Below are 27,622 nucleotides of genomic sequence, written 5' to 3'. Positions count from 1 at the left end.
CTCTGTGTTCTCACCTCACACACACACACACACACACCTTGTATGCAGAGAGTCTTCGGTGTGTCAGTGCACCTGCTCCTCGTCAGACGCAGTCCTGCTGCTCCAGGCCTCAGACATGTTCAGTCTTTTCGTCCACACGCTCTTTGCATTGCACCAGTTTTTTCATCGCTCTTGTGCGGCTGATCACGGGGATTTACCGTGGTTCGTGGGGTGCTTCAACGCCAGCAACAGTGTCTATGCACCCAAAGGTGCCCGTGACCTTGACCCGGTCACCTGCTCCGTACGCTGCCTGGATGAGGGGTGAGTTGAGGGGAACTGTAAAAGAGCACGTTGAGTCAGTTGCATTTGTGTGTGTGTGAAATTACGGAGAGGAGCCACTGTATGATTTTTTTAAATTATTCTTATTGGGACCAGCAGTTTCTCAACGGTTCCACTAATAATCTGATATTAGAGTATTTTCTTTTATAAATCCCTCAAACACTGTATTTGTGCAGCTGTGATGTTCTCATTCTGAAACATTTTAGATAACAGAATTTAATTAAACAGGCCATTTTGTAAAAAAGAAAATATATATATATATATATGACATGGAAGTCCATCTTTTCTTGCAATTTTTTCTTCTTATGAGAAAAATCTGAAAATGAACTCAAGGAGCTTAAAACGTTTTTATTTATAAGCAAAAAGCCTTAGACATTAAAATAAAATGTGTGCTTTGGTCTCTGGGCTCAGTCAGAGATATTTTGCATAACTGAGACATTATGGAAATAACTCATCTTTTTATTCTTTACTATAACATGAAGCTTTGCTGCAAAACACAAGTGTCACACAACATCTTGACATGAACTCTGGGTTTTGTGTGAGTGTGTTTCGATGAGCTGGATGCAGTGTTTTTTATTGACTTTCAGTATTTGTTGTGGAAGGTACCAGGTTGCAGCGCTGACCTCAGAGGGCTGTTACTGTGGCAACCGGCAACATGGTTTGGTGGCCAGTGAGTGTTTCGACACATCTTCCAATGGAGGGACAAAGGACATCAGAAGAGAAACTGAGAGACAAAGGTGAGCATGGCTTCTCTGGTCTGTTTCAAGTCCTGATCCACAAACCTGCAGTATGTGTTGATATCTTCTTAATGCCACCTAACTCAGTCTGAGTAAAACATTTCAAATTCATATGTGTGTAAATAATGAGCTGGCATGTGCCTGTCAGTACCACAGTCCCTGAAGCTTTCTGTGTTTGGATACTGTGAATCTTTTCTTTTCTAGTGTCCTCTACTTGCCTGTTGGAGGTGGACAGGGAAGTGTGGCACTCTACAGAACTGAAGGACCGTTTCTGCGCAGCGTCCGTCTGTCGACCTCTCCACACAGAGTGCAGGCTGGGAAGACGTTTGTGGTGGAGGTTTCAGGAAGCCTGGCCGGACGCCCCAGCCAGCCCACAGGTCAGCTGTGTTTTACTTAGGTGCAGTTGTTGGAAATACGACTCTTCAAGTTGCACATAGGTTGACTCCTGTACTATAAATACTTTCTGACGCAGCAAAGAGGTTTGTTCTCCTGTACGTATAAGTGAAAATGCTTTTTTATAATAGTTCACATTTATTTTTTTTGACTCTGTAATTTTGTAATTTCATTTTTTGTCAGTTGTATATTCGTCATGGTTTGACTTGAAGTACTTTGAGTTTTTGCTTGAATTAATTATACTATATAATTAATTATATTATTTACAATTTATATTAATTATATCACAATATTTATCATTATAAATTATTGTTAAAATTATTACATTGAGAGAGTATCCATGCTCAGGACTGTTCCAACTGTAGATTGAATGTTAGAAAGACAGCATCTGTGTAGTCAGTGTTTATATATTTATCTATTTTAACTTTTAAAAGTTCAATTCTTTTACAAAGAAATGATGTACTTGCAAAACACAGTCAAAGCCACCTCACAAAAAATGTATTGCTCTACATGTTTGAATATAAACTGGAAACAAGCTACATGAAGCTTGAACAAACACAAACACATTTTTAATTATTGTTTCTTAACAACTGCAGACACACTGTGTAATGTGGCTGAAAATTATCAACAATAATGTATTCATATTATATATTTCAAAATAATGTAAATTAAATAATTATGAATATGAACAATGATGTAATACAAAATAACTGCTCTAGATCTAATTATCATAAATTAATCATTAATTTAGAGAAAATATTTTATCTGTGCTGTGCTAAACAATGTTTCATTCAGAATGTGTTTGTTAATGAGTTTTAATGTGAAATAATATATTTACACAGACACACAGAAAATATCTGGATATTTGATTCATGTTCACATAATTAAAAAGAATATTTGTAGCATATGTTACTGAGTTTTTCTGTTATTTTGTAGGGATTCTGGGTCTTGGTGGGAAGGACCTCGCTTATGTCACTGTTGAGTTTCAGGAAAGGACCCCTAAAGGTCAAAGTTCACATCATGTCAGCGTGTTGGATGATGGCTCCTTTATTGTGTCATGTGGTTGGATTTTGGAAACTCCAGGAAAACATGAAATCAGTAAGTCAACAAGAGCAAACGCATTTAGTTACATGATGAATAATTAATTAACTAAAAATATGTATTATTATGTGCTAACCCTCTGTCTCTCTGCTTCTCTCGTCATTTTCTCTTTAGATGTCAGTGTCTCCAACCCCCTCTCCACACTCTCCTCCACCCTCCACCTGTCCGTCTTGCAGCCCTCTCCAGACAGCGTGGTGATCTCTGTGCTTCATGGTCCTCTGGGTGTCCCCTCCTGCATCCCGTTCCTGCAGACAGACGCCAACAGTGAGACAGTGGAGGCAGCATACCTGGGCGACCCCGTCACACTGCAGGCAGACATGGCTGACGGTGTGCCGGTGGAGTTTTCATGGGGGTTTACTCACAAGGAAAAAGAGGAAAAGATGGAGTGTGTAAAGACATCTTTCCTTCCCTGTCTGAACAGCACTGTGGTAAGTAGAGCTGAGGAAACAGCACCACTATGAGATGCATCTCTAAATGAAATGTTCCCTCTTTTTAATTGATCACAATCTATTTTTAACGCTTACCAATGCACAGAGTCATAATAATGGATTTTTCTACATGTCATGAATGAGCAAAACCTCGTAGTCTAAGCTAAATGATGCACATTCAATGACAACAAGAGATATTTAACATTTCAGCATTACATCCAATGAATGAATGATGTTAAGGTCAGCCTGCTCATGTTTAGAGTCCATCCTATTTGTGACTGCTTTATAACAAAGAACATCATAAAGATTAAAACCTTTCTATATCTAAATATATAAAGCTAAAAACTGAAAATATATCTCTCATCAGATTTATTTTTCAAATATATGGAATATATGTAGAATTTAGGTTTGGTGAGAAAAAAATATTCTGTTACAATATGCATTTCATTAGAATTACAAAGATGTCTCATCTGAAAGCTCATCACAGTAATTCAACTAATCAGTGAAACCTGGGAGATGTTTGGTGAAACTGGCAGCAACCATGATATGGACCCATAGATAACAACAATAAACATTTACTCAAGTTTTACTCACATTAAATTATGTTATTGACCTCTCTTATTTAAAAGGGGTCAACACCTAGAATGTGAAAAGTTCACATAAGCATCATAAATCAATCAATAACATTATAGAGAGATACACTAATCGGTTCCTTTGCAAATCTTATTTAAACAGCGGATCAAACTCCTGTAATATTGGTGAGTCCAGGTGTCTCTGGATCCACATCCATTTAGGTTAAAGAGCTTAGTTTTCATTAATTGTTTTGTAGGTAAATACACCAAAAACTAAGCAAATAGAAATAATTTATGGGGTTTGTGTTTGAAAAAATGGAAAGAATGCTGTTCTCTATTGGTGATTTGATAAATTAGGTATTATATTAAAAAAATGTGAAAAAGAAAAAAGAAAAAGGTATTAAAATGAAAAATATTTAATCTCAAATCTTCCTCATCAACTCACTGTCATGTTTTCAATCTGACAAATTAAAAGATTGTAATTCTATTTGCCTCCAGAAGTGGACCTTTAAAACAGAGGGAGTTCACATCGTGTCAGTGAACGCCTCCAGTGCTTATGGATGGACACAGGAGACAATACATGTTGTGAGTACTCCGCTTTCATCATGCTGCAAATATTTTTTTCAACCTCCTCATGTTTACTATTGATTAAGACCAAAAGTCTGCCTGTCTGTGGCTCTCAGCTCCAAGCCCACTGGTTCCTACGGACAACATAATCTTTAAAAACTGCTCACAAATATATAGTTTCATTGTTAAAAAGAGGCCCAGTGACGGGGTTGGGATGACTCAAAAGAAACTACATAGCCCATGTTCGTTGTAATGAAGGGACATGTCACCCAGGGCCACAGTGTGGCTCATTCATGTATTTTTAATAGTTTTTGGGCAACATTGGACATTAAGAGAAATGTAAAATATGACCATTATTCTTATCCTTTAAACGCATGTGTGTGTGTGTGTGTGTGTGTGTGTGTGTGTGTGTGTGTGTGTGTGTGCACTTGCAGGTGGTTGTGCATCTTGCCGTCTCTGACCTCAGAGTGAGTGTATCGGGGAATCAGCTGACGTCCGGAGAGGGAGTTTCTGTGTATGTGGAGCTGTTCACCACCATGAAGCACCTACTTGCCCTCAACCTCACACTGAACACTGAGCATGGCAGCTTTAACATGAGGCATAATTTAAGCAACATTGACAGAGGAGACTTTAGCAATGACAATGGCAACATCAGTGACAACACCACTAACAATAATGATCACGACTGTAACAACAGCAACCGTGGCAACATCAGCTATGACCACAATCTCAGTCAAATCCCCAATAACATCAGTTGTCATGGTGGCTCCCACTTGTATCTTCGCTCTGATACCCACCACTTTGTCCCCCTTCATCTCCTCCACACCTCCAACCGTTCCAGCTGCCATTTGCACCTCCACCTTCTCTGCCACCTCCCCACCACTGCCGGACAGTATCGCCTCACAGCATCTGTCCTCTCCACTTCTGATCCTTCGTCTGTGCTGCTCTCCACCGTCCTGCCTCACGCCTTGATGGTGTATGAGCATATATGTGCCCTGCGGCCTTCTGGGAGTTGGAAGTCAGTAGTTTCAACACACGCAGAATTCAGCCTGGAGGTTGTGAGCCCCGCCAGCCGAATAGGGTCAAGGGTGATTTGGACTTTTAGTTTGGATGATGTTACTGTGACGAGCAGGACGACCAAAGAATGGAATGTAAATGTGTCTCTTACAATAGCAGGCCGTTATAAGGTGTCAGTTAAGGCCTTGAACCCAATCAGCTGGGCCTCATTCTGCGCACACATCCTTGTTCAAGATCCAGTTGGAGAGCTGGTGTTGAAGCTTCCCAGCATGATCACAACACATCAAAACCACTCAGTTCTATTTGGCACTACAGCAGGGTCAAATGTGACTGTGTCTCTGCTGGTGAATGCAACTTTACTCTACAGCAACAGCAGCTACACGACAGGAGAAGAGGCAACGGCGGTTTTGCTTTTCAACCACACCGGGACAGTTGTGGTGGAGCTTCGAGCTGAGAATCAAGTCTCTTCTCAGAACAAAAGCGTGAGGGTGTGCATTGAGGGGAACAGGAAGACGTCACCACAAATAAGAGTTAATTCAATGTGGCAACCACCTGCCAGTCAAAGTCCTGTCCACAACCTGGCTGACAATGGTGAGGAAGTGTTTTTAATTAACACCCACAGAGCTGTACAAAACATTTGAACATTCACAAATGTGTGTGTGACTTTCTTTTCTTGTAACTGTTTAGTAAATGTCTCAGTAAATGTCTTACTTTTGCACATGGCACCATCCAATGATTTCTTTTTTACATGCAGATTCAGTTCAATGATTTCTCATGCTTTTATCTGAACGTGACACTTCTAAGCTGTTGAAGACTAACTTTAGAGTTATTTTCTGGCTTTGGTTATTGCATTTTTTTTAACTCTGTCAAAGAAAATGTAAGCTTCAAAATGATCAAATAGATGCTTGTTCATAAGGTGTCTTTTAATCTGTCTTTGATGGGACATCAGGCCGATTTCTTCCGTTCCTTCAGTGTTTCCAGGGCCACCTTTTCTAATATTTCCCACTTTCTTGGGACAAAATGTTAGCACAACATAATTCTATACATCTCTGTCATTAAGCATTTATAACGGTATATACAGTATATTTATATATAATGACAATGTGATGTCTGTTTTGCCCCCTAACAGTGTGGATTTATGCAGCAAAGCAAGCTTATCCCACAAGTACAGATATAACTTTCCTGGCTGTGGCTGAAGTACCAGACCCTGTGGAGTTCCTCTGGCACTTTGGAGACTCGAGATCAGCCAGAACCACCTCAAGGTCCATCACCAAAAGATACCACGAACCTGGCAGGTATGAGACACAGATGAAATATTCAAACTACAATGTAGATGCTTCTTTGACTCCATAACTTTGCAGAGTCCCTTTGTACTCAAAATAACCAAAAAACTATAGATTGTTAAGATTATTATCATGTGTTCCACTGTTTTGTTTTGATGTTGTCTTTTCCTTTTATCCATCCATGAGTAATCCATTTGAGAGCTTGTGCGTATACATAACTGTAAACTGTGTACCCTAGATAGAAAAGATAGTCACAGCTCAGATGTGTACATTAAACAAATTCTGAGGCATGTAAACACAGGGCTGCGTGTGTAGGGGTTTAGTTTTAGATCTTTCGAATCCTAAATATCATTAAAAAAAATTTATTTAGTTATAAAGACATTTAAGCAATGAAATAATCAAAATTTGTCTCATAAAATACATTTATTAATGAGAATAAATGGAGATACAGTTCATGGACGAATCTTTCCCTGAATAGTACCTTTTCCAGTACACAGGCTAGTATTTACAACATCCCCCTCTCTTCAATGCAGGTATGATGTAGTTGTATTCATGTCAAGTGGCCAGACCTCCTTTACCTCCGATGTGTTCCCGCTGGTAGTTCAGAGAGCAGTGAAGCTCAACAGGCTGCTCCACCAGGCTTCTGTCCTTCAGAACCAAACAGTGACGGTAAGCTGCCGGGTCAATGTGGGAACTGACGTCAGCTTCCTGTGGAGCTTCGGAGATGGATCATCCAGGCTGGGACAGAGCACGGAGCAGCATGTCTTCCACAGGTGGGTTCCACTATCAATGCTGACTTTATCGGCCTCACAAATCCAGTATCGGTTGAGTTATAGTTTCCATTTGTTGTGGACCAGTTTTATACTTATGTATAACAGAAATGTTCCTCCCAATTTTCTCTTCTAAATCTTCATTTAGTGAACCTTGATAAGGGAGTTCAGACTTTTGTTTCAAATTAAAACATGCTTTTGCTAACATCCTATTTTTGCATGTGTACATTTAGTGTATGTGTTTTCACTCTCTGCAGGACAGGAGAGTTCAGAGTGAAAGTAACCGCGTCTAACCTGGTCAGCTCTGCCTCTCTAAGTAGTCTCATCTTTGTTGTGGACCGGCCTTGTCAGCCTCAGCCAGTCAAAAACATGGGGCCTCTCAGACTACAGGTACATGTTTAGCAGCAGGACCTTGACATGCGTGTAGTACAGTAAAGTATAACTAAAAAGATCATTACATTTCCACATCTTCTCTCTTTTCCTCTCCTCTTTTCAAGGTGCGAAGACATGAGGTTATCCGTCTGGGGGTGACGTATGAGACTGAAGTTGACTGTGACATTTCAGGAGGCCTTGACTACACCTGGACCTTGTTTGACTCTGCAGGACAGGTCTTCCCTTTGCCCCTCATAGACACACACAGACAGAGCCTCGTACTTCCCAGCCATCTCCTGCACTATGACACCTACACTGCCATAGCCAGGGTAAGTAGCGGACGAAAACTGTTACGCATTGACCCTTTAACTCTGACCTGGGACAAGAATTAATGTCCCACTCCTGAATTTACAGACATTTGTCATTGCTCTGCAGGTTCAGGTTGTTGGCCTTGTGGTGTACAGTAACTACAGTGTGAAAGTGCAGGTGATACCGAGCCCACCTGTGGCCTTCATCCAGGGCGGCAACAACGTCTTCATTAACAACAGGGACACCACTGTGGTGACCATGGACGGGCAGAGGTCTCACGACCCTGACTTCCCCATGAACCCAGTCAGGTACAGAAACAGTGTGATGCATGGATATGGATATGAAGAGTGTGCTTGTTTTAAAGGTTTGACTCACATGCGCACTCAAACTCAACACCGTTTCTGATTTCCTCTTCACAGCTTCAGCTGGATGTGTAAACCAGTCAGCTCCATCAGCAGCTCATGTTTCCACCACGATGTTCCCACTTCAACCCCCGTGCTCACATTTCCTGCTAGTTTCCTAAAACATAACTTCGATCAGTTCCAGTTCACGCTCACCATCCACAGCGGTGATCGCTCAGCTTCATCAGAGACCTTCCTCACATTAACATCAAATGTGATTGGGTGAGATTTATTTAAAAAAAATCACCATTTCCCCCGTCACTATATTTGAAGACTATGGACGTGCATTAACAAGCAGATTCTTCTCTCTTTTGAACTGCTAAATTTTCACCATTAAAGAGTGTAGTGTACCTTGATACACCTTGTGACTCTTACCATGTACCTGAATGTTTTCATCCCAGGAAAGTGCCAGTTTACTGCCCTCAGTGCCAGGGAGACCAGCTGAACTGGGATCAGTCTTTCTCTGTAAGCGCCTCGTGTGAAGGCTGTGATATTTCCCCAAAATACATCCAGTACACCTGGAGCCTGTACTTGGTCAATGCGTCTTCCAAGCCTGTTATAGAAGGTAAAAAATAAAAGACATATGTGCCAGTAAATTGCCATTATTTCATTTGTAAGAAAAAAGCCTCACCTTAATTCTATTCTTTTCTATTGTAGTCCCGTTTTGTTACACAATGGATCTCGGTGCTCCGTCCACCATCATGGAGGGTCCTGCCGATTCCCCTCAGACTCCTTCCACCCTACATCCACCTGCTACAGATGGTTCACAACACTACACCCGTGCTGTCAATACCTCTCTGATTGAGAGTGTCTCTGAAACTAAAGCCAAAAAGCTCAATCTGAACGCGACTGGCAGCGGAACATTATCGAAGAATAACAGAAAGAAGTCAACTACGGCTGGTGTGTAATTAAATGTGACTGGTCAGATAAAACCAGCGACCCCTAGTGCTTCCCAACTGGTTTCCTCTGTAAAAACACACCAATGGCATAACTCTGCATACTGTAAGAGAAAATAACACCATGTCACTAACCTTGACTTCTCTCTTTTTCCCCCTCACACAGGTTTGACAGAACCCGAGCCCTCGCCTTTCTCTTCTCTAGTCAACATAAGAACAGCAGGATCAGGTAAGCCTGGGCAGCTGTGCATGGTGCCATGGTGCTGCTCGCTTTTGTTGTTTAAAATGGAAATGATTTCATTCTGTAGGTAAATTGGAATGAAATATTGTGAAGAAAAGTGTGAATATGTGAATGTTCACCATGCTCACAATGTTTAGCTTAAAGGCATTTAAGACATGGACATCAATAGGGAAAATCAACAAGGAGTAATAATGTGCAAGGTCATAGTTACAGTAAAATGGATAGTTTATGAATTATTTAACAGCTTATGCTCTTTATGTCCAGGAGAGGAGCCCTTTTATCACCCTCTGGGGGAGTTTGACCCTCCAGAGCCTTTGTACTCCTCCTCTGAATACCAGCCACTTGCCCTTGACAACAGCGGCGTCCCATATTCAGACCACTTTGGCCAGAGTGACGTTATCAGTGAATTCCCAATTGATTCAGACTCCTCTGCTGACTGGGAATTTTCCTTTCCTGTCCTGGAGAGCGGAGACTTTGGAGGTCGACTAGGTGAGACAAAACTGAGATGATATTTGTGATGCTGTTATTATTATTATTATTATTACAATTATTTCATTTCTGAGTGATTTTGACTAACGGTCCTTTTTGATGCTTTTAGAATAAAGTAACATGGCTTTATCAGAGCTTTTTCACTAAAACAGCTGCCTACTGTGTCTAGTAACAGTGCAAATAAAACTGGTGAGAATGAAACAAAACAGTAAACCGTTTTGGGCTGAAAAACTAAAATTAGCTAAAAATGCAAAACCGTTCCGTAGAGCGGAGAGGAGCTGCAGGGTCTGAGATAATTCTCTGTGGGTTTGTCACTACAAAGCACTTTGACATTACATTATGTTAATTTTATCCATTTTTACATTTAAAATGATTGATTATAGAAGCTTTAGCAAAATAGTTTTATGAAGTGAAAAAGTTAGTTTTCCAACCTGCAACCAACCCAGAGCAAAGGAGGGAAAACAGGAAACAAACCAATTAGTACTTAATTATACTTACATATACACGGTCTGTGTAGATTTTCAGTCTGTAACTATATTGTGCATTAAAGCTGACTCTATTCCAGATTCAGATTATGATGTTCCCTTGATGAGTGCAGAGGAAGGAGACCCGGGGATTTCAGCAGGAAGACCCTCAGGTACAGTACATGTTTGCTAATAATCACAACTGTGGGAGGTTGTGTATTAACTCATGCATGTTCCCAGGTGTGGATGGTGAGAGCTTCGGTCCAGGAGATGATTCAGGGTTTGATCCAGCAGTACATGAAGACGAGGGGAGTAATCTGGTGGATTCCAGGCCCTCTGTCATGATCCAGGAGCCAATCTTGCTCGATTTACCTCGAGACCCGGTCGACAGAGGCCTTTTTGAGTCCTACACTTACACAGGTACATTATTCAGGAAACTCACTGTCTTTATCCATCTATCTCAGCCTTTAGTCATCTTTCTTTCTCCTTTCATCTTTGCAGGAATTGCCTCCCCTTTGCTCAGCTTCAGACCCTTCAGTCTGAGGCCTGGGAGCAGGTACATGTTGGAGGTCACTGCCAGTAAGTTTCACAACAAACATGAACTTCAAATTGAAATACAGATTCTGCACAGTTCAGTATAAACCCAAAATCAGTCATAATCCAGGTGAGGAAGGGTTTTGAACCAGGCTCTATTGTTGGATACAATTGTCTTTCATAATTCCTGAAAGATGGGCCAGAGAGCTCTTTCTGAACACATAAGCACCTAAGATTACTTAATAACAAAGAAGTCATAGTTGAGGCTAAATGTTAATGTTAATTGAATGTAATAACAGCAGCGAGGGTAAAAATGCCTTCATCACAAAAGTCTTTAAATGTTTTTTTACTTTTGACTTTGAAGAGCAAAATGTAATTACTCTATTCTAATTGTTCTAATTGTTCTGTAGAGTGTTGCAGAATAGATGTAACGTGGTTCTCTGGCATGGGGACTACCACAGTGGTGTCTACAGTAAAATAATAACGACACCATCAGTCCTGTGTTGAAGGGATGGATCTGGATGCTAATCTGAGCTTTTGTACTCAGAGTCTCATGATAGTCTTCTGGGCCGGACTCAGCTATTCTTAAAAACCAGTCCTGCTCCAAAAGGCATGACGTGCCAGGTGCAACCAATCCAAGGAATGGAGTTATACACACACTTCAGCATCTTCTGCACCTCGGGGAAAGAGGTGTGTCCTGTTTTATACAGTAAACACACACACACAAAGATGTAAAGGTTATTATGCATACTGTACCAGATGGGTGTTATTTAAAGTCCTCTGTATGTGAGCCATTTCCAAGTATTTCTTTCATACAGACTCTCCTCCAATGGGAGTGTCAACCTTTGAACACTTTACGTATTTTTAGGTTTAAAGAATATTTTGCTAGATCATGCAGGGGAGCTTGAAATCTTTCCTAACTCCTAACTAAAAATAAAATGTCAGTGGGTGGTTTTGATATTCAGACAAGTACTGTTGTAAATGCTTAAAGCTGCAATAAGCGTAGACATATAGACATATTTAATTGTTATAATTGAAAGAAGTTTTTGAATCATACTTCCATATCTGGGCTCTTTTCTTTACTACCTCATGTTTACTAATTACCCATCCAATTAACTTGGAAAATTGAGGTTTTTGATATTTTCACAGAAATAAGCACCATGACACAGTGTAAATGTACCCTCCAGCTTTGATTTGTGTACACTGTTCCCTGCATGTCCACCCTCACATGTGTTTGTGTGTCTGTGTGCTGAAGGACTTACTGTATGAGTACAGCGTCAGTGTAGGTGACAAACCTCCCAGGGTGCTGTATCGGGGGAGAGACTTCCAGTACTACTTCAACCTTCCTTCTGGTGACCCCAGTGATGACTATAAAGGTGCGCGCGCACACACACACACACACACACACACATACACACACACACACACACACTTCTTGCATAGATTTCCTTTTCATGAATTGAGTGATTGATTTTTGGTCCTGTAGTAACTATTTACACAGAGATCAGAAGCAGCCTGTATGGGACGGCCACTAAACCCTGTCCTGTCACCGTCCGAGTCCAGCCAAGCTTCTTCAGAGACACCTCTTCTTCTTCTCATCTTGACCCTGGTCTGGAGCTGTAAGAAACGGTTATGGTTATGTTTGTCAGAGGTAGAGGTGTACTCTGTGTACTACACTACAGTTCAAGGTCAACCTTTGTATTACCATCATGTCTTGAGTTGTAAATTTTACTAACTTACTGTCTTACCATTATACTGTTGTGTTATTAGTATCTCTTTCTGTCCAGTTCAGAGTCGGCTCTGAGGAACCTGTCGGCTCTGGTGCGGCTCGGGAACAGCGTGGAGGTCCGTAACTACATCAGTCTCCTCTCCAGCATCCTCAACAGACTCAGCCTGGACACCGAGGCTAACGCACACACACAGAGACACATACGCAATGTGCTCATTTGCACAGCGTGTGACCTCGAGAGCAGTGAACAGGTACACACACACACACACACACACACACCCAGACCTGTACGAAACCTAGATTAACAGAACCACATTTTTGATTAAAACAAATCTTCTGTTTTCCTGTTTCTCAGTCATACAGTTTTTTACAGCATTTTAATTACATGTTATTTCATCGTAGGCATCAATGGTGGACAACATCTGCATTCTCAGAAACCTTTTACAAGTTACACGTCAGGTAGGTGGAAGGTTGTCCCCTTTCATGGACTTTTCGCTGACTCTCTTTGTCACTGATAGATGCTGAAAGATGAAAAGTGTTTCTCATTCTTGCTTTATCCTGTTTAGGTGACATTAGCAAGTGCAAGACAAGTGACGGTTCACGTTCAGGTCATCTCAGATCAGTTGTCAGAGTCCAGTGCTCCAGTCTGGTACTACCTGGACCAGAAGACACTCAACACCCTGGTCACCCTGCTCTCATACAGCCTGCAAGCGTCTGTCACCAGTGATGACTTTGCACCAGAAATGGCTGACATTAAACAGGAATCAGACCCTCATGATGGAAACATCAGAAATGTCATAGCCGCTTCTAAAAGAGGAGGATCGATTTCAACAAAGCAGACAGTGCAGCTTGTTGCTGATATTCTGCAGACTGCTTCACACCTGATGCTGGTGAGACAACATGTTCTTGTGCATATCTACTCATCAATGTACATGTTTTCTACCTCCATTTATTTCTCGACTGTCAATTCTCTCTTGTTCAGAAGTACATGTTGCTCCACGAGGCCCAGGAGCACAAAGTCAGCGCAGGTCGTATCGCCTTATACGCCACATACCAAAACCAAAGCTCCACAGTCATCAGCAGTGGCTCAACAACAGTCGACATGCCAACCTCCCTGATCCAGCTTCTGTTTGTTCATCGCAGTAGAGAGACTGAGAGCGGACTGCAGCGACCGTGTGTGCTCAGCATGCTGACTGAGCTCACCCACAGCCCTTACACTTGGGCCCACTATCCTGGAAGGGTGAGACATGACACGATGACGCTTAGTGATTGAACAGCGTAGGCATTGCTCTCATTCTCCTCTGCTGATTTCCAGCTGAGTGGACCAGTGGTTGAGCTGAGTCTGTACGAGTGCAGGACGAGGAGAAAGATCCCCGTTCGCTCCCTCATTCAGCCAATAAACATCGAGCTGCAACAGCCACCAAGAAATGTATGTTGTTATTTCTTCTCTTCTGTTGTTTTGCAGCAAGCTGCCTCCATTTGCACTACATCACTAAAGTAGAGCACATTATTCAATGAAAGTAGGCGGCCAGTAACACCAGAAAAGGCTAGTTGTGTGTATTTAATGTGATTATTGAGCTCGGGTGACTAACTCCAACCACATGTGATCTCATCCATTCTGCAGAAGAGCTCTACGCGTGAGTACGTCCTCCTGCGCAGCCAGGTCAACTACCACAGCTTCAACATTACCCAGGAGCACTTGCAGCAGGCCATCCAGCTGAGTCTGGCATTCACGCCGCCGCTCAACAAGGCATTTCCCATCATGCTGCTCTTCAGGTAGACTTACCATGACTCGGGTTGTTGTTTTATAGCAATTATCATCTGATAGTAAGAGCAACATCGTATAACACAATGTAATGAGTTTTTGAGGAAAATGCAAGAATTTGACTCTGTTGTGGCAGAATGTTTGAGAGGCCGACCCCCAGCATGCACCATCTGCACAGGATTCACCACTGGGAGAGCAACACCACACGCTTCACTCTGCCCCCACCTTGCCTCAGTGGTAAGACATCTTGGTTCCATCTATCGGTTTTCAGCTCTGTCCCTCCTCCTCCCTCTGGTCTTTCCATCTGTTAAAGTACTGGCCATTCTATAAAGCATCTATCAAACTAATCATCCAGTAAAACACAACCTTACCCTTTCTGAAGACAGTTTTTATACTGAAATGTGTAACTTAGGTAATTGAGGTAAACATGGTCTGTTATTTACTTCAGAAATTCAGTCAATGCATGTCATTTCAGGAGTTTTACTCATCATGGTAGTATGCTCAAAATTGAATGGGATTGACGGCATCCTGAAACTTTCTAGCTGCAGGGGTGGGTCACCTGGCCCTGCTGAATGCTGATTTTGGGAAAGCACCCAGACACAAGCACCTGAGTGAGCAGGTCAGCTACAGTCTCACAGTGGACAGCAGCCTGTGTTTGTCCTGGGACGGCCACCAGGGGGCCTGGACTCACCACAGCTGCAGGACGCAGCAAGCACACTCAACGTCTGCAGTCAACTGCAGGTAAAGAATGGATTACAAGAAATACCTGTACATTGTGATGATTCACATGAATTAATCACTTCTTGCTTGTTGGTGTTTTGCCGTTTGTCTCAGTTGTCACCAGTTGAGGCCGCTGACTGTGGCGCAGCAGCAGATCCAGAGCAGCCATGACACAACCGATCTGGACCCGTTCCTAAGGTGACCTCATCCTCCTTAGACTTGGATGATGTGTTTAACCAGAGAAAACGAAATCTCTCTGTTCCTTAAACTGTGGCAGTAATTTGGACATTGATAATCATCGGGTGATCTGTTTTGAAATGTAAAAAATGAGAGAAAGGTTTTTAGAATAGTCATTTTCTGAGAAGCAGGCATTTGCCTCACTGTCATTCTGTTCAGTTGTTTGCACTTTTGAGGCTTTTTTAAAATGAGAATGAAACATCCTCCAGTGCCTCTCTCCCTCTCTGTCTCCAGTGTGTCCAGTGATCTGACAGTGTTGGGTGTGCTGGTGTTGTGTGTGTGCCTGTACATCCCGTGGTTGGTGTGGTGTAAGAGAGCTGATGTTGTCTTCGAGGCGAATCAAAGAGTCCACTACCTTTCTGACAACTCCCCGTGTGACCCGTATCTCTACGCTGTTACAGTCCACACTGGTGTCTGCTCTGCAGCATGTATGAGTGCAAAGGTAAGGTTGTTTTTTGTTCCTTTAAACCAGTCAAGTTTTGATGAATCATATTATTGTCTTTATCAAAAGGAATACTTTCACAGTACTTTGATAACAGGATATCCCTGCAGTCACCACAGAGTGTTTGTCTCCCTTCATGAAACAGTTGTAATGTCTGCTGTCAACGGTGTAGACTTTGTTTGATATTGTCGAAATTAGAAAGTAGAAATCAACTAAAAATGGTACGGTTATAGGAATCATCCCAAATAACAAAGTGTGATCTGAGAACCATGTAGACCACATCTCCCTTTTCCAGTTGAAGAACAAATGCGATAGATATAATGACATAACCAATGTCATCATTTGTATCAAAGCACACCAGTAATTTTCTTGTCACTGTGATACAGTTTAACACCTATTCAATCTGAAGTAGTAGGCTCCTCTGACTGGGGCTGTGAAGATACCTGCAACAAGTGAGAAATCCAGTGAGGGGTCAAAACTCTTAAACTGCACCTTCTGTTAAATCAGTAGGAACATTGCTTCTAATTGCTTTGGTCGGGCTATGTGAGTGTGTCTCTCTTGGTTTGGTTTTGTTGCCTTCTGTATGGTAGACTGAAAATAAAGGATATATTTAATAATTGTTGGAGTCAGCGAGATGCAGTCTGACACGTCTCGCTCAGCTCCCGTCTTTAAATACATGCAAAACAGGTCAACTGTTGTGAGAATGAAACAGATGTCTTTGATAACAAATTGAAAAAAACTCCTGAGCTGATTTTAAAGGGGACAACAAGTAGTTTGAATTATGTTTTTTAATAATGAAAGCTTTCAAAATAACAACAATAATGTTGAACAACCATGAGGACTCATCTAACCAGACAATACACACAGACAATTTTGAATTGAGTTTTATTTCTATTTATAACAGAGTAATGTTAAAACATTACTGTAAAATGACCTGTGGGTACTTTACAGCTGCACTTAGAGAGGGAAAAGCAGAAAACCATCAAAAGTGGTACGATTTTGGGTTTCATCCGAAACACCGTAGGTTGAGGCAAGAACCATGTAGATTACATCCCCCTTTTCTAGTTGAAGAACTAATGCGTTAGACACTGTGATGTAGCCGACGCTATCACTGTAATCTGAATTCCACATCATTCTCTTGCCATTGTGATAGAGACTAGCACCCATCCAAGATGACTTGCGGTTGTCCCACATGGTGAATCTGAAGTAGTAGGCTCCTCTGACTGGGGCTGTGAAGATACCTGCATCAGAGGAGAAAACAGTGACGGGTCAAAAGTCTCTTTCTCACTGTTGACTGACCTCTCCCTTTTGTTTGTAGGAGCTCTTTATATGCCTCCCAAATCAAAACTGCAACTACTGTCATTGTAGCAAAGTACATTAATGCACATTCATGTGTGAAGGTGAACGAGCTGAGTACCTGTAATTGGGTTGTAGGCCTGGCCAATATTGGTGAATACTTTACTGAACTTAAGTGTGGTATCAGTGTCGAAGGGTCCAACTAGTCCTGCATCAGTAAGACCAACTGAGAAGGCCACCTTTGGCCGATCTGTGTGAAAGTGGAAGATGCACAAAGAGAAAACTTCACTGATGTACAGTCTATGAACAAATGTAACTGCACATCTTTTTGTTTAAAGAATATTTTCCTCATTGACATAATGATATTCAAGCATACAGCATGGTGATGCTGCAGCTATGTGGATGCTGATAGCCAGCAGGCTTTGAATTCAATTTGAATTTAATAATTATTTAATAATTATTTAATAATAATGTCACTCTGCAATCTGCTGCACTGAATATGCTTCTTAGTTAGCTCCCGGTTCCATTTTCACTGCTGACATTTTTTGACATTTTGACTTTTAAGAACTGTTCATGTAGCTTACCTGCGTTCTCTCTCTTAAGCGCCTCCATCTCGTTTTCAATGGAACTCATTGTGGCTTCCAACACTGTGGACACATTCAACGTTATCTTAAATAGAATTATGTATGTTATGTTGTCAGTTTTCACATTTTATTTACTTTGTAAGCCTACCTGTGTTCTTATTGTCGCTTGCTGTTACTCTGGCCAGAAGATCTGCAATAAAGTGAAAAATGAATAATCAATCAATGAATAATTGATCAACAGCATGTAATATCTTATCAATATGTTAAACTTGTTTCTGCTAAATAGATCTTTTTACTCCTCTTTTTTCACTTTTAGACATAACACCTGAGAGAATTTTCTAACATAGTATGCAATGTTTACTTTTTTTTTTATTATTATTGATGTTTATGTAGATTACCTGCATTCTCTCTCTTGAGCTCCTCCACCTCGTTTTCACTGGAGCTCATTCTGGCCTCCAATACTATGAACACATTTTGACATTTTTATCAAAAAATAGAGTTATGGTCGTCAGTTTTCACATTTTTCATTGATGACTTTTTAATCCGACCTGAGTTCTTGTTGTCGCTTGCTGTTGCTTTTGCCAGAAGATCTGCAATAAAGAGAAAAAATGAATTGGTAGGTTAGTTGATCAACATCCACGTGTGAAACCTCATTCAAATGCAAATGTTTCTGCTAAATATTTTTACTCCTCTTCCATCACTTTTGCACATCACATTTGAGAGAGTTTTACACAACATGTTTTCTACCAGACTATTTTATTTTTTAATGTTTTTGCAGCTTACCCATGTTCTCGCTCTTGAGATCCACGACTGCATTTTCACTGGTGTTCATTCTGGCCTCCAAAACTGTGAACACGTTTAATGTAAACCAAAAGGTTTACTGTGAACTTGTGGTTTTATCATTAACATAATATACCGTTTGTACTTTTTATGTATTTATAGCTGACCTGTGTTGTCTCTCTTGAGCTCCCCCACCTTGTTTTCACTGGCACTCATTCTGGCCCCCAATACTGCAAAAACATTTTTCCACCAAAATGTTAATTACAAACCTTACTCTTCTCTTAGTCTGTGTATATTCTCATTGCTAACATACAGGACTATACCAAATTTTACATGTAGATTTTGTAGCTTACCTATGTTCTTTCTCTGGAGCTCCTCGACCACATTTTCACTGGAGCTCATTCTGGCCTCTAAAACTGTGAACACATTTTTTATTGTAGGTTTTTCACTTCACAAGCTTTATTATGACTCTGGAGCTTGACCAAATAGGTAAATTATAACAAACATGAATTCATTTTGTATCTTAAACGGATATATATTCACCTGCATTCTTGCTTTCACTGGCTGTCAGTCTGGCCTGTGTGGCTGGGTTAAAGCAATAAGTTACTCCTTAAAGTAATTAGTGCCATTAATGAACATTGCATTAATCTGTGCAGACCTATGTGACTGATAATCAGTATGTTTTATGATATGTGTCACCTGTGTTTTCTTGCTCCACCTTCTCCATCTTGCTCTTGCTGTTCTTCAGCTCCACCGTGTGTTGGATGGCCATGTCTCTCAGCTCCTTCAGCTCAGCCCAGACGTCAGTGATGATGTTGGTCTGGCTGCTGCTCAGATCATTAGTGGCTTTGACACCCTGAGTCTCAAACTGAGTGATATCGTTCCCTGTCGCTCCTCCACTCTCACCCTGAGCCCACGTCCAGTGCAGACAGAGCTGCAACGCCAGCAGAACTGCAGCGCTCCTCATCTTGAGTCACCTGTTTAGACAGCAAGATGCAGTCTGACATGTCTCACTCTGCTCCCGTCTTTATATACATGTAAAACAGGTCAACTGTTGTGAGAATTAAACAGATGTCTTTGATAACAAATTGAAAATAACTCCAAACATCCTTGAACACTGAGCTGATTTCAGTGTTCGGGTTGGTTTCCCAGACTCGGGTTAAACTAAGCTATCCTTATAAAAGCCAATGAAGTCTAGTACTAATGTCTCCATATGTTTACCAGGTTTACATAGTGCTGAATGGTGAATATGGGTTCTCACAGACAAGAGAACTACAAGTCCCAGGATGCACTCTGTTCAGGAGGAACTCTCAAGACACCTTTATATTCAGGTAAAATCCAAATATCTCCAAATTTTATCTTCAACAAGATAAAAAAACAAGGTGTTGATTTTTTTCTAGTATGCTTCACATTTTACTACAATACTACATGATACTTACAGCTCACCTATAAACTCTCAATGTATTCTCTGTCTCTGATGCCACAGTGCAGCAGACAACCTGGGTCCAGTGTGGGGGGTTCACATCTGGCATGACAACTCAGGACCCTCCCCAAACTGGTACCTCAAACAAGTGGAGGTATCTGAGGTAAGGTAGACCTGTTTAGTGTTTGTGAATGTGCTGTTTCCCTCCGTGCTTGGACTTTCAAGAATGGTTTGTTTGTCTACTGTTAATACAGGTGACCAGAGGGCATGTGAAGGGACGTGCTTGGCTCTTTGTCAGTCAGTGCTGGTTGGCTGTGAACAAAGGTGATGGCCGGGTGGAGAGAAAGCTGCGAGTTTGTACACAGGGGATAGGCTTTGCTAAGGTAGAGCGCTCACATTCACTATTGAACACTCACATACAAAAAAGCCCCAAACATCTGTTAATCTCTTCTCCCATGTGACCCTGGGTCTCCACCTGTGTGCTTGCAGATGTTGTTTCTCAAGCTATCTGACTACTTGGCCGACCACCACATCTGGATGTCTGTGCACAGCTGCCCCTGCCCTAACTCGTTCACACACACTCAGAGACTTAGCGTGAGCCTGCTGCTGCTGTTAGGGTATGCATGTGTCAACACAGTGATCATATCACAAATGGATGATCAGGTAGGTTTATAAAACTTTTTTTTATTTGGTGCATGAGAGTTCCAAAACATATTACCCATAAAGCTGCTGTTCCCGATCCCTTCTTTGCAGTTGCCGTTTGAGTTGGGCGTTGTTGATGTATCAGCTGTTTCTGTGGCGACAGGAGTATTAAGTGTGGTGGCAGTGTTGCCTGCAGCAGCAATAATATCCTTCCTGTTCCGACTGCGTGAGGTCAAGCTGACGGGGTCGGGAGTCCAACGTGCAAAAGGCAGAAAGACTGAAAAGGACTTTTTTGAAGGTGAGGTTCATTCTGGTCAGAACATAATTAATCAGCTTTATCCATCATTCCAATTTTTTATTTACTTTTCTTTCTTGTCTCCTCACCTGTCTTCCTATTTCTCCTCATTTCCTCGTTGTTTTGTCCTCTTGCAGATGCCCTTTCAGTGACTGACGGTATGTTTGAGCCTCATCTCTCTTGGAGCAGTCTTCAGCAGTGGGCACAGGAAGCCTGGAGGAGGAAATACCAGGTTACACCTTTTTCTCTGTCTCTATGTCTTTGTTCTCACAACATTTTTCAGCCCTATCTGACCCTTCCTCTCGTGTTGTAGGGCACCGACCTGCCGACAGCATCCACTACAATTCTGGAAATTAAAAACACAGACAAAGACGCTGCAATCCAAAAAGATGTGGTCATAAAAAAGGAGGAAGCTCTAGCAGTTGGGAGCAATATAGGACCAGCGCTTCAAAATTTGTTGCTGATTACTGAGGGGAACAATGTTGATCAAGCACCTCAGGGAAAAGAGTTTGATCTTTTAAGTGAAAGCAGCGGGTTTCATGTAACCCAGAAAGCTCTTTTGTCTGGTACGAGGGATGGAGGTCAAGCTATTCAGAAGGAGAAAGATTCTCACGGGAAATGCTCATCGGACTGCGGCTTTGAGGAAGGCAGCCATCACCAGGCAGCGTCATCTGGTCACAGCAGGCTGAAAGGGAGAGGATTCAGACCAGTATCTCAGTGGTGTCACTACTTGGCCTGGACACTGTGTCTGCTGTTGTCCCTCTCCTGCCTGGTGCTCTCTGCAGTGCTGGGAATGAGGTAGTAGATGATAATTGATTTATTATTAATACTGACTAATGAAAGATGATTTATATCTCGTGTTATATGACTGAATGTCTCAGAGTCGAGACTATGTGTATGTGTGTGTGTTTCATGTGTCAGGTTCAGCAGCAGCAAGGTTCTGCTATGGATACACTCTCTTTTCTTCTCCCTGATGTCTTGCATCTTCCTCATCCAGCCAGCCCTGGTAAACTAATACCAGCCTTTTGTAAACTATATTTAAAATAAATCATCATTTGAAGTAATCCTAAATTGGAATCACCTATAAAATAAATTCACAAGTAGTCAAAAGTACATAGAAAACATGTGTGTCTTTTACAGATAATTACAGTGGCGGTGACTGTCTCCGTCTGGTACAGGAAAAGAGCAGACTTCCACAGTTTCTGCACTATAAGAGAGTTTGAGAGAGAGACTTCAAAACTGTGGAGCCACAATGGCACTCATCAACCAGAAGAGCAGTTTGGGACACCTGCCTTTCCCCAGGAGAGCTGCTCATACCTTCAAAAGGTGATGATTCTATTTTATTCTGTTATCATCAGTTCTATTAAAACATTATCTAAGTCAATTATCTCTGATTGACAGCTGCTTGGGGCTCGTCAGCGAGCCCGGTACCTCCGTCTTGTGCGCCCACCGAGTCCAGCAGAGCTGAGGAAGACTCGTGTTAAAAAAAGAAGAGAGGCTCTTATCCATAACACCCTCAGGTGTGTCTGTGTGTGTATGTGGGTGTACCTGTTTGTGTATGATTTGAAGCTGTATAAAGAATCATCTCCTTCTCTCGTCTTCCAGGGATTTGTCTGTGTGTGGCTCCATGCTTTTCCTGATGCTGTGTATAAATTATGGCAGCTCATTCACTGATCATTACCACCTCAATGAAGCTGTCAGAAAACAGTTTACAAGGTAACATTTGCACACACACGCCGTCTCTCTTTGTCTCTGTTGCTGTCTGATAAACAAACTCCAAACTCATATTTTATCTTTCAACAGGGGCCATGAGAATGCATTTCTGTCCATACAAAAGCAGGAGGACTGGTGGAGGTGGGCACAGAGCAGTCTCCTTAATTTACTGTACAAGAATATATCCGCCACAACTGAGGTAGGCAACAAGAGCTCTGCAGTGATTCATCCATCCAATGCCATTCAATGAAAATATGAAAACTATTTACCCCGACCCTGTGTGTGAGTCTCTATACCCCACTAAAAAGGAAACATCTTATTTCAATAGTCTGATGTCATCCACCAGTCCCACATGTTGATCGGAGAGCCAATCCTGTGGAAGACGGAGGTGTGCAGCTCATTTCAGGGCCAGGTAAATAACAACAGGAGACTCGCCTTTACATGTAGTGTTCCAATACTTATTTAACCTAAAGACTCATTTTATCATTTAAATGAACCACATCCCACAGCCTGTCTTGAATGATCCAGTGAACTACCTTGCCTCAAGCTAACAATCAGTCACATGGTATTCTGTCATTGTACTGCTGTTTTACACTAACTCCCCTGTAGAGAGTGCTGTTTCTCAAACATTCACTCTGTCTTAGTCCAGTGGTACATTTCAGTATCTGTCAAGGAATGTATTACATTGTGATGAATGAATTCTTGTACTGTGCGTTTATTGAAGCTACCATCGTGTCACAGTTACTACAAGTGTTACCTTTGATTTATGATTCTGGCTAGTACAATTTCCCCCCGGGGATCAATAAAGTATTTCTGATTCTGATTCTGATTCTGGTACTGTTTGTTCTACTGCTCAGGTCTCTGGTGTGGCTCTTGTACCACAAAGTCTTCCCTTATTCTTGTCTGGGAGCCAGCCATCCACTTACCCACCATCCACTGTCGCTGTTCCTATGGCAACACCTCCAAGGACATGTGGTCACCTGGACTGCTACTCAGGACCAAGTGCTACAGTTGGCTTAGGCCACACAAAGTGAGACACACACAGACACACACACACATGTTGGAAATGTTTGAGTGTTTCTAAATGTGGTGTCAACTCTGTCCATAATATCACCGCCACCATCATTCAGTCATCCTCTGCTCTCCTGCAGGTCTGACGCTGCGTCCAAACTGAAGCTCCTGCATTCAGATGGCTGGCTGGGTGGACAGATGGTGGCCGTGAAGGTCCAGTTCACCTTGTTCAGCCCTGCACCCAACTTGTTCACCGGTGTGACTGTGCTCGCTGAGCAGAGCCCCACTGGTGTCCTGCTGCCCTCTGCCAAAGTCCAGTCAGTTAGGGTGTATCACTCTCCTGCTGTGTGGGACTATGTTGTTATGGTGTGCCAGGTAAAATGTTGCCTTTTATCAGTAGAAGCAACTAGTCTTCAACACCATCATAAAGCCACTCAACAGCTGAGGAAGCAAAACCTACAGACAAACATTAAATACTGATGATTCAGCCGATTTTAAAAAGAATATTGGACCGAATGACACTAACTCTGAACTAACACTGCACATTTTAATCACAAATTCTCATGGGATTTTAGGTCAGTTTTTTGTCAAAAAGCCACAACGTTCCTCATGTCTTTTCTTCCTCCCCTCCAGCTCCTCTTCCTTCTCTTGTCTCTGTTGCAACTCTGTGATCAAGTGTACACTGTAGGGCAGCAGGGGCTGCTGGGATACTGGAGGGCACCCTGCAACTGGCAGGAAGTGAGTCTACCACACATGAACAAACACACAAAGGCAAAATATTAATTTCTACATAATGATTTTAAAAGGAGACTAAAAGACTTCCAACATACAGTAGACACATGGAAACATGCACAGGCACACACACACACTCGGCCACACACTAATGCAAACAGGATCACAATGACCTAGCTGTAAGGGTAAAGTAACCTGCAGCTCTTAAGCTAACATACCTGTGAAGTAAATCACAAAAAAAGTATTAGAAGGTCAAAGCACACAGCATGGGTGCAGAGAATGACATGTACCTGATGATTTACTGCTGTAGAAATATACCCCTCTCTCTCTCTCTCTCTCTCTCTCTCTCTCTCTCTCTCTCTCTCTCTCTCTCTCTCTCTCTCTCTCTCTTTTGCAGGTGTGTTTGCTGATAGTAACGCTACTATACTACGTTTATTACATCTATCACTCCATTATTATCTTGGAGGTTGTGGAGCTGCTGCAGAGACACAACTACAGAGGCCACGTTGATGTCAGCCTGCTGGCTACCTGGGAACAAGTGAGAGAAAGAAAGAGACAAATGAAGGCAGGGAAAAGAGGGCTGGAGAGACGGAAAGCAAATATTTAATATGGAGAAAACAGGTCACTGCCTGTTCTGCTTTAACTTATCACAGTACCTTCCTTTGGAAAATGAAAGAGCCTCATGTTTAAAGAGATAATTACGAGTAGTTTAGTAGCATAACATTATCAAAACTTTACATGTAACATAACTTTAAAGAAGACACACTGTGTACAAGATTTGTTGTTTTTGTTAAACACATCCTTATTATACACAAGGAAAGCCCAACTTTGAGGTTGAGAAGCCCAGTAGAGATCATGGTGTTGGTTTTAAAGAGAGCAATGATTTAGAGGGATTAAGATGTATTTTGTGTCTGCAGTATATTCGTACTCTGCGTGGCGTTGCTCTCTTCCTTCTCACCATCAAGTGCGTGACTGTGTTGAGAGTGAACAGGACCGTGGCCACCTCTGTTGCACTCCTCATCCGCTCACTCTCCAGCCTTTTCTGGCCAATGGTAAGCACATTGTGCAGCAATACCACCAGTATTTTCGAAAAAGCAGGTCACAGTTTTCAAAATATGTATGATTACATCATCAGCAAACAGTGCTGTTTGGAAACAAAGAATATAAATGATCTCCTTCTACTGTCCCAGATTTCAGGTCTTACCCTGATGGTGGTGCTGTCCTGCGTGTGGAGTCTCCTGTTCGTACAAAGCTCCTGGGCCTTCAGCTCACTTTCCCGCTCCCTTCAGACTCTGCTCTGTCACTACTGGGGTGTCAGGGTTGTTAGAGGCCTCCTCCTGCCTGGGCGTGATTTCCTTTATAGTGGAGTTCTCCATCTGTCCTCCACTGTGGTGTGGACAGCAGTGGTACATATGCACTACATCATCTTAAGATTTATTTTCTTTGTAAAAACTGGGACTGATGGATAAGAGACTGACTGATGTATGCACATGTTAAGTCTTTGCGCGACTTATTCTCGATCACTGTTGTGTTCTTTCTTGTAGGTGATAGGTGTGGTGTCCTCATTGGTCAGAAGTGCCAGAAGATCTCAAAGCAGGGGGAATGTCTTCACCATGGCAGAATTAGCCAGCTACATCAGACAGCGGGTCTCTGGGCAGCGTAGACAAGCATGGATTGAAAATCACGTGGAAGGGAAGGTGAAGAAAAAGCTGCTCAGTCCATAAGAACAGCAAAATGTCTAATTAGCTCTAAAACTGTGATTCTTTATTGAAAAAAATACAGTATACAGACTATTAAAGTTGGTTTATAGCATTCAAAATATCTTTATATCATAGTCAAGTTACCTTGGTGTAACAGTTGAGATTGGTGGTTGGACTATCTCATGCTATTGTGAGTGTTTCTTAAAATTCAGACCACATTTCCCATAAATCCTGTTAGCTCTTATTGTACCTCCTCAACTGTTTCACACCACACCATCTCATTATATTTGTTTTTTCAGACTTATTACTTTGAGGAGTTTGAAAGTTTAGTGGATGAACTGCTGTTCAGACTCAATGCCCTCTCAAACAGCCTGCACCCCAAAGCCCATCACTACAGGGAGGAGGACAGTCCTGTCATCTCACCCATACAGGAGCCCCCCAACATGGACGCACAGGCGAGTTAGCCTCATGTCAAATATCCAGAAAAAAAGGACACGCTGTGCATCCACATTCATACTTGCTCTCACACACAATACATTTTTTTTAAAAAGGTGTCTTCTGGAAAGCTGTGTGAACACTGTGATTCTGTTACAGGACTTTGTGAAAACACAACTGATAGAAGAGACAATGGTTGGTGATCACACCGATGTCAGTGGCCGTGGAGAAAGCCTACTTGCATCTCCCCTGCTCAGGTAATAACATTTGTCTAGCATCTACTCATTCTCAGGCAAAAATTGAAATTATAATAATTTACAAAATTATAAGAATTCTGCATGACACTGTGTTACCAGGTCCAAGCTTGAACTGCAGATACTGCAGATCCTGCAGCAGAGAGGCCAAAGGGACAATTCCTCCTCAGACATTGTCGTAACATTGGATAATTCACAACAACGACCTGGAACAAGAGCTGAAGACAACCCAAAAGACAGAGAGCTCCAAACTCATTTAGAGGCACAAAACGACCCGCCACTCCCAGAGTCAGCATCACTCGTCAGGGTTTGGACAGATGTTCTGGAGAAGCAAGTTGACCCATGGACTAAAACCAATGACAGTTACTGGTTAAGTAAAACTCAGACCGCCCACTCAGAGGTGGTGGTGGAAGTTCTGGTCCATGAGGAGCCTGGGAGTGTGGAGCCATATAAACAGTAGGGTCCTTTTAAAAAACAAGACGTCTCAAAGGTCTGTATTTTCTATTCTATTAAGATATACAGTATATAATGGTACTGTATTTTATGTGCCCAGCATCTTATTTCATCTGTTTAATTAGCAAATGATATTACCTGGATCACATAACCACCACTTTATAAAAAGGCATTGTAACAAAAACTTGATAACTAGTTTTTCGTGACTTTGTAATTGATTAATGGACAATTTATGATTGTTTCACAAAACACAAATAAACCTTGATAATGCATACTTTTTTTTTTACTCATTTTACAATAAGGAATCAAATCTGCAGGCATATTAGTTAGCTGTTGATAAATATCTGTTTGGTTTAAATGCTCTGCAGTGTCAATCCTGATTCCTTTAGAGCTGACTACTATACTGTATTTTTATTTATGCTTCTAAGTGTCATACATCTGTTATGTAAAGCAGTATTTGTTAGCAAACTATAAAAGTCATTGGTGTCAATTTATTTTATATATCTTTTATAAGAATAC

General features: G+C 41.8%; 2 protein-coding genes across 2 annotated transcripts; one reads left to right on the top strand and one right to left on the bottom strand.

Moving 5' to 3' along the window:
- The first annotated feature begins 115 nt into the window (after positions 1 to 115).
- LOC139304636 (polycystin-1-like protein 1) lies at positions 116 to 27,110 on the top strand. The gene is made up of 56 exons (XM_070928558.1): positions 116 to 300; positions 921 to 1,055; positions 1,260 to 1,432; positions 2,385 to 2,546; positions 2,664 to 2,977; positions 4,048 to 4,134; positions 4,551 to 5,724; positions 6,263 to 6,428; positions 6,950 to 7,189; positions 7,444 to 7,576; positions 7,684 to 7,887; positions 7,994 to 8,175; positions 8,287 to 8,490; positions 8,670 to 8,833; positions 8,926 to 9,168; positions 9,331 to 9,393; positions 9,670 to 9,894; positions 10,460 to 10,531; positions 10,599 to 10,778; positions 10,860 to 10,937; positions 11,440 to 11,582; positions 12,148 to 12,268; positions 12,379 to 12,511; positions 12,680 to 12,872; positions 13,024 to 13,080; positions 13,188 to 13,511; positions 13,604 to 13,861; positions 13,937 to 14,050; positions 14,246 to 14,397; positions 14,523 to 14,623; positions 14,929 to 15,127; positions 15,221 to 15,304; positions 15,578 to 15,785; positions 19,670 to 19,776; positions 19,932 to 20,031; positions 20,123 to 20,251; positions 20,358 to 20,531; positions 20,622 to 20,808; positions 20,955 to 21,037; positions 21,119 to 21,603; positions 21,727 to 21,811; positions 21,946 to 22,131; positions 22,207 to 22,325; positions 22,411 to 22,521; positions 22,609 to 22,717; positions 22,847 to 22,930; positions 23,376 to 23,548; positions 23,670 to 23,904; positions 24,163 to 24,267; positions 24,659 to 24,799; positions 25,179 to 25,313; positions 25,452 to 25,673; positions 25,806 to 25,958; positions 26,261 to 26,416; positions 26,556 to 26,653; positions 26,753 to 27,110. The coding sequence occupies exons 1-56, from the start codon at positions 116 to 118 to the stop codon at positions 27,108 to 27,110; spliced, it is 10,206 nt and encodes a 3,401-aa protein (XP_070784659.1).
- LOC139304581 (uncharacterized) lies at positions 16,743 to 19,412 on the bottom strand. The gene is made up of 9 exons (XM_070928516.1): positions 19,145 to 19,412; positions 18,989 to 19,030; positions 18,799 to 18,861; positions 18,449 to 18,511; positions 18,064 to 18,126; positions 17,814 to 17,855; positions 17,666 to 17,728; positions 17,203 to 17,331; positions 16,743 to 17,026 (listed from the first exon to the last, which is right to left on the bottom strand). Exons 1-9 carry the CDS (start codon positions 19,410 to 19,412, stop codon positions 16,743 to 16,745), a joined length of 1,017 nt encoding a protein of 338 aa, XP_070784617.1.
- Positions 27,111 to 27,622: the final 512 nt, after the last annotated feature.

This window comes from Enoplosus armatus, chromosome 21 (assembly GCF_043641665.1).
Source record: "Enoplosus armatus isolate fEnoArm2 chromosome 21, fEnoArm2.hap1, whole genome shotgun sequence".
In the NCBI taxonomy this organism is placed as follows: Eukaryota; Metazoa; Chordata; class Actinopteri; order Centrarchiformes; family Enoplosidae; genus Enoplosus; species Enoplosus armatus.
Note: the sequence above shows the minus strand (reverse complement) of the source record. Positions and strands in the feature narration are given on the sequence as shown.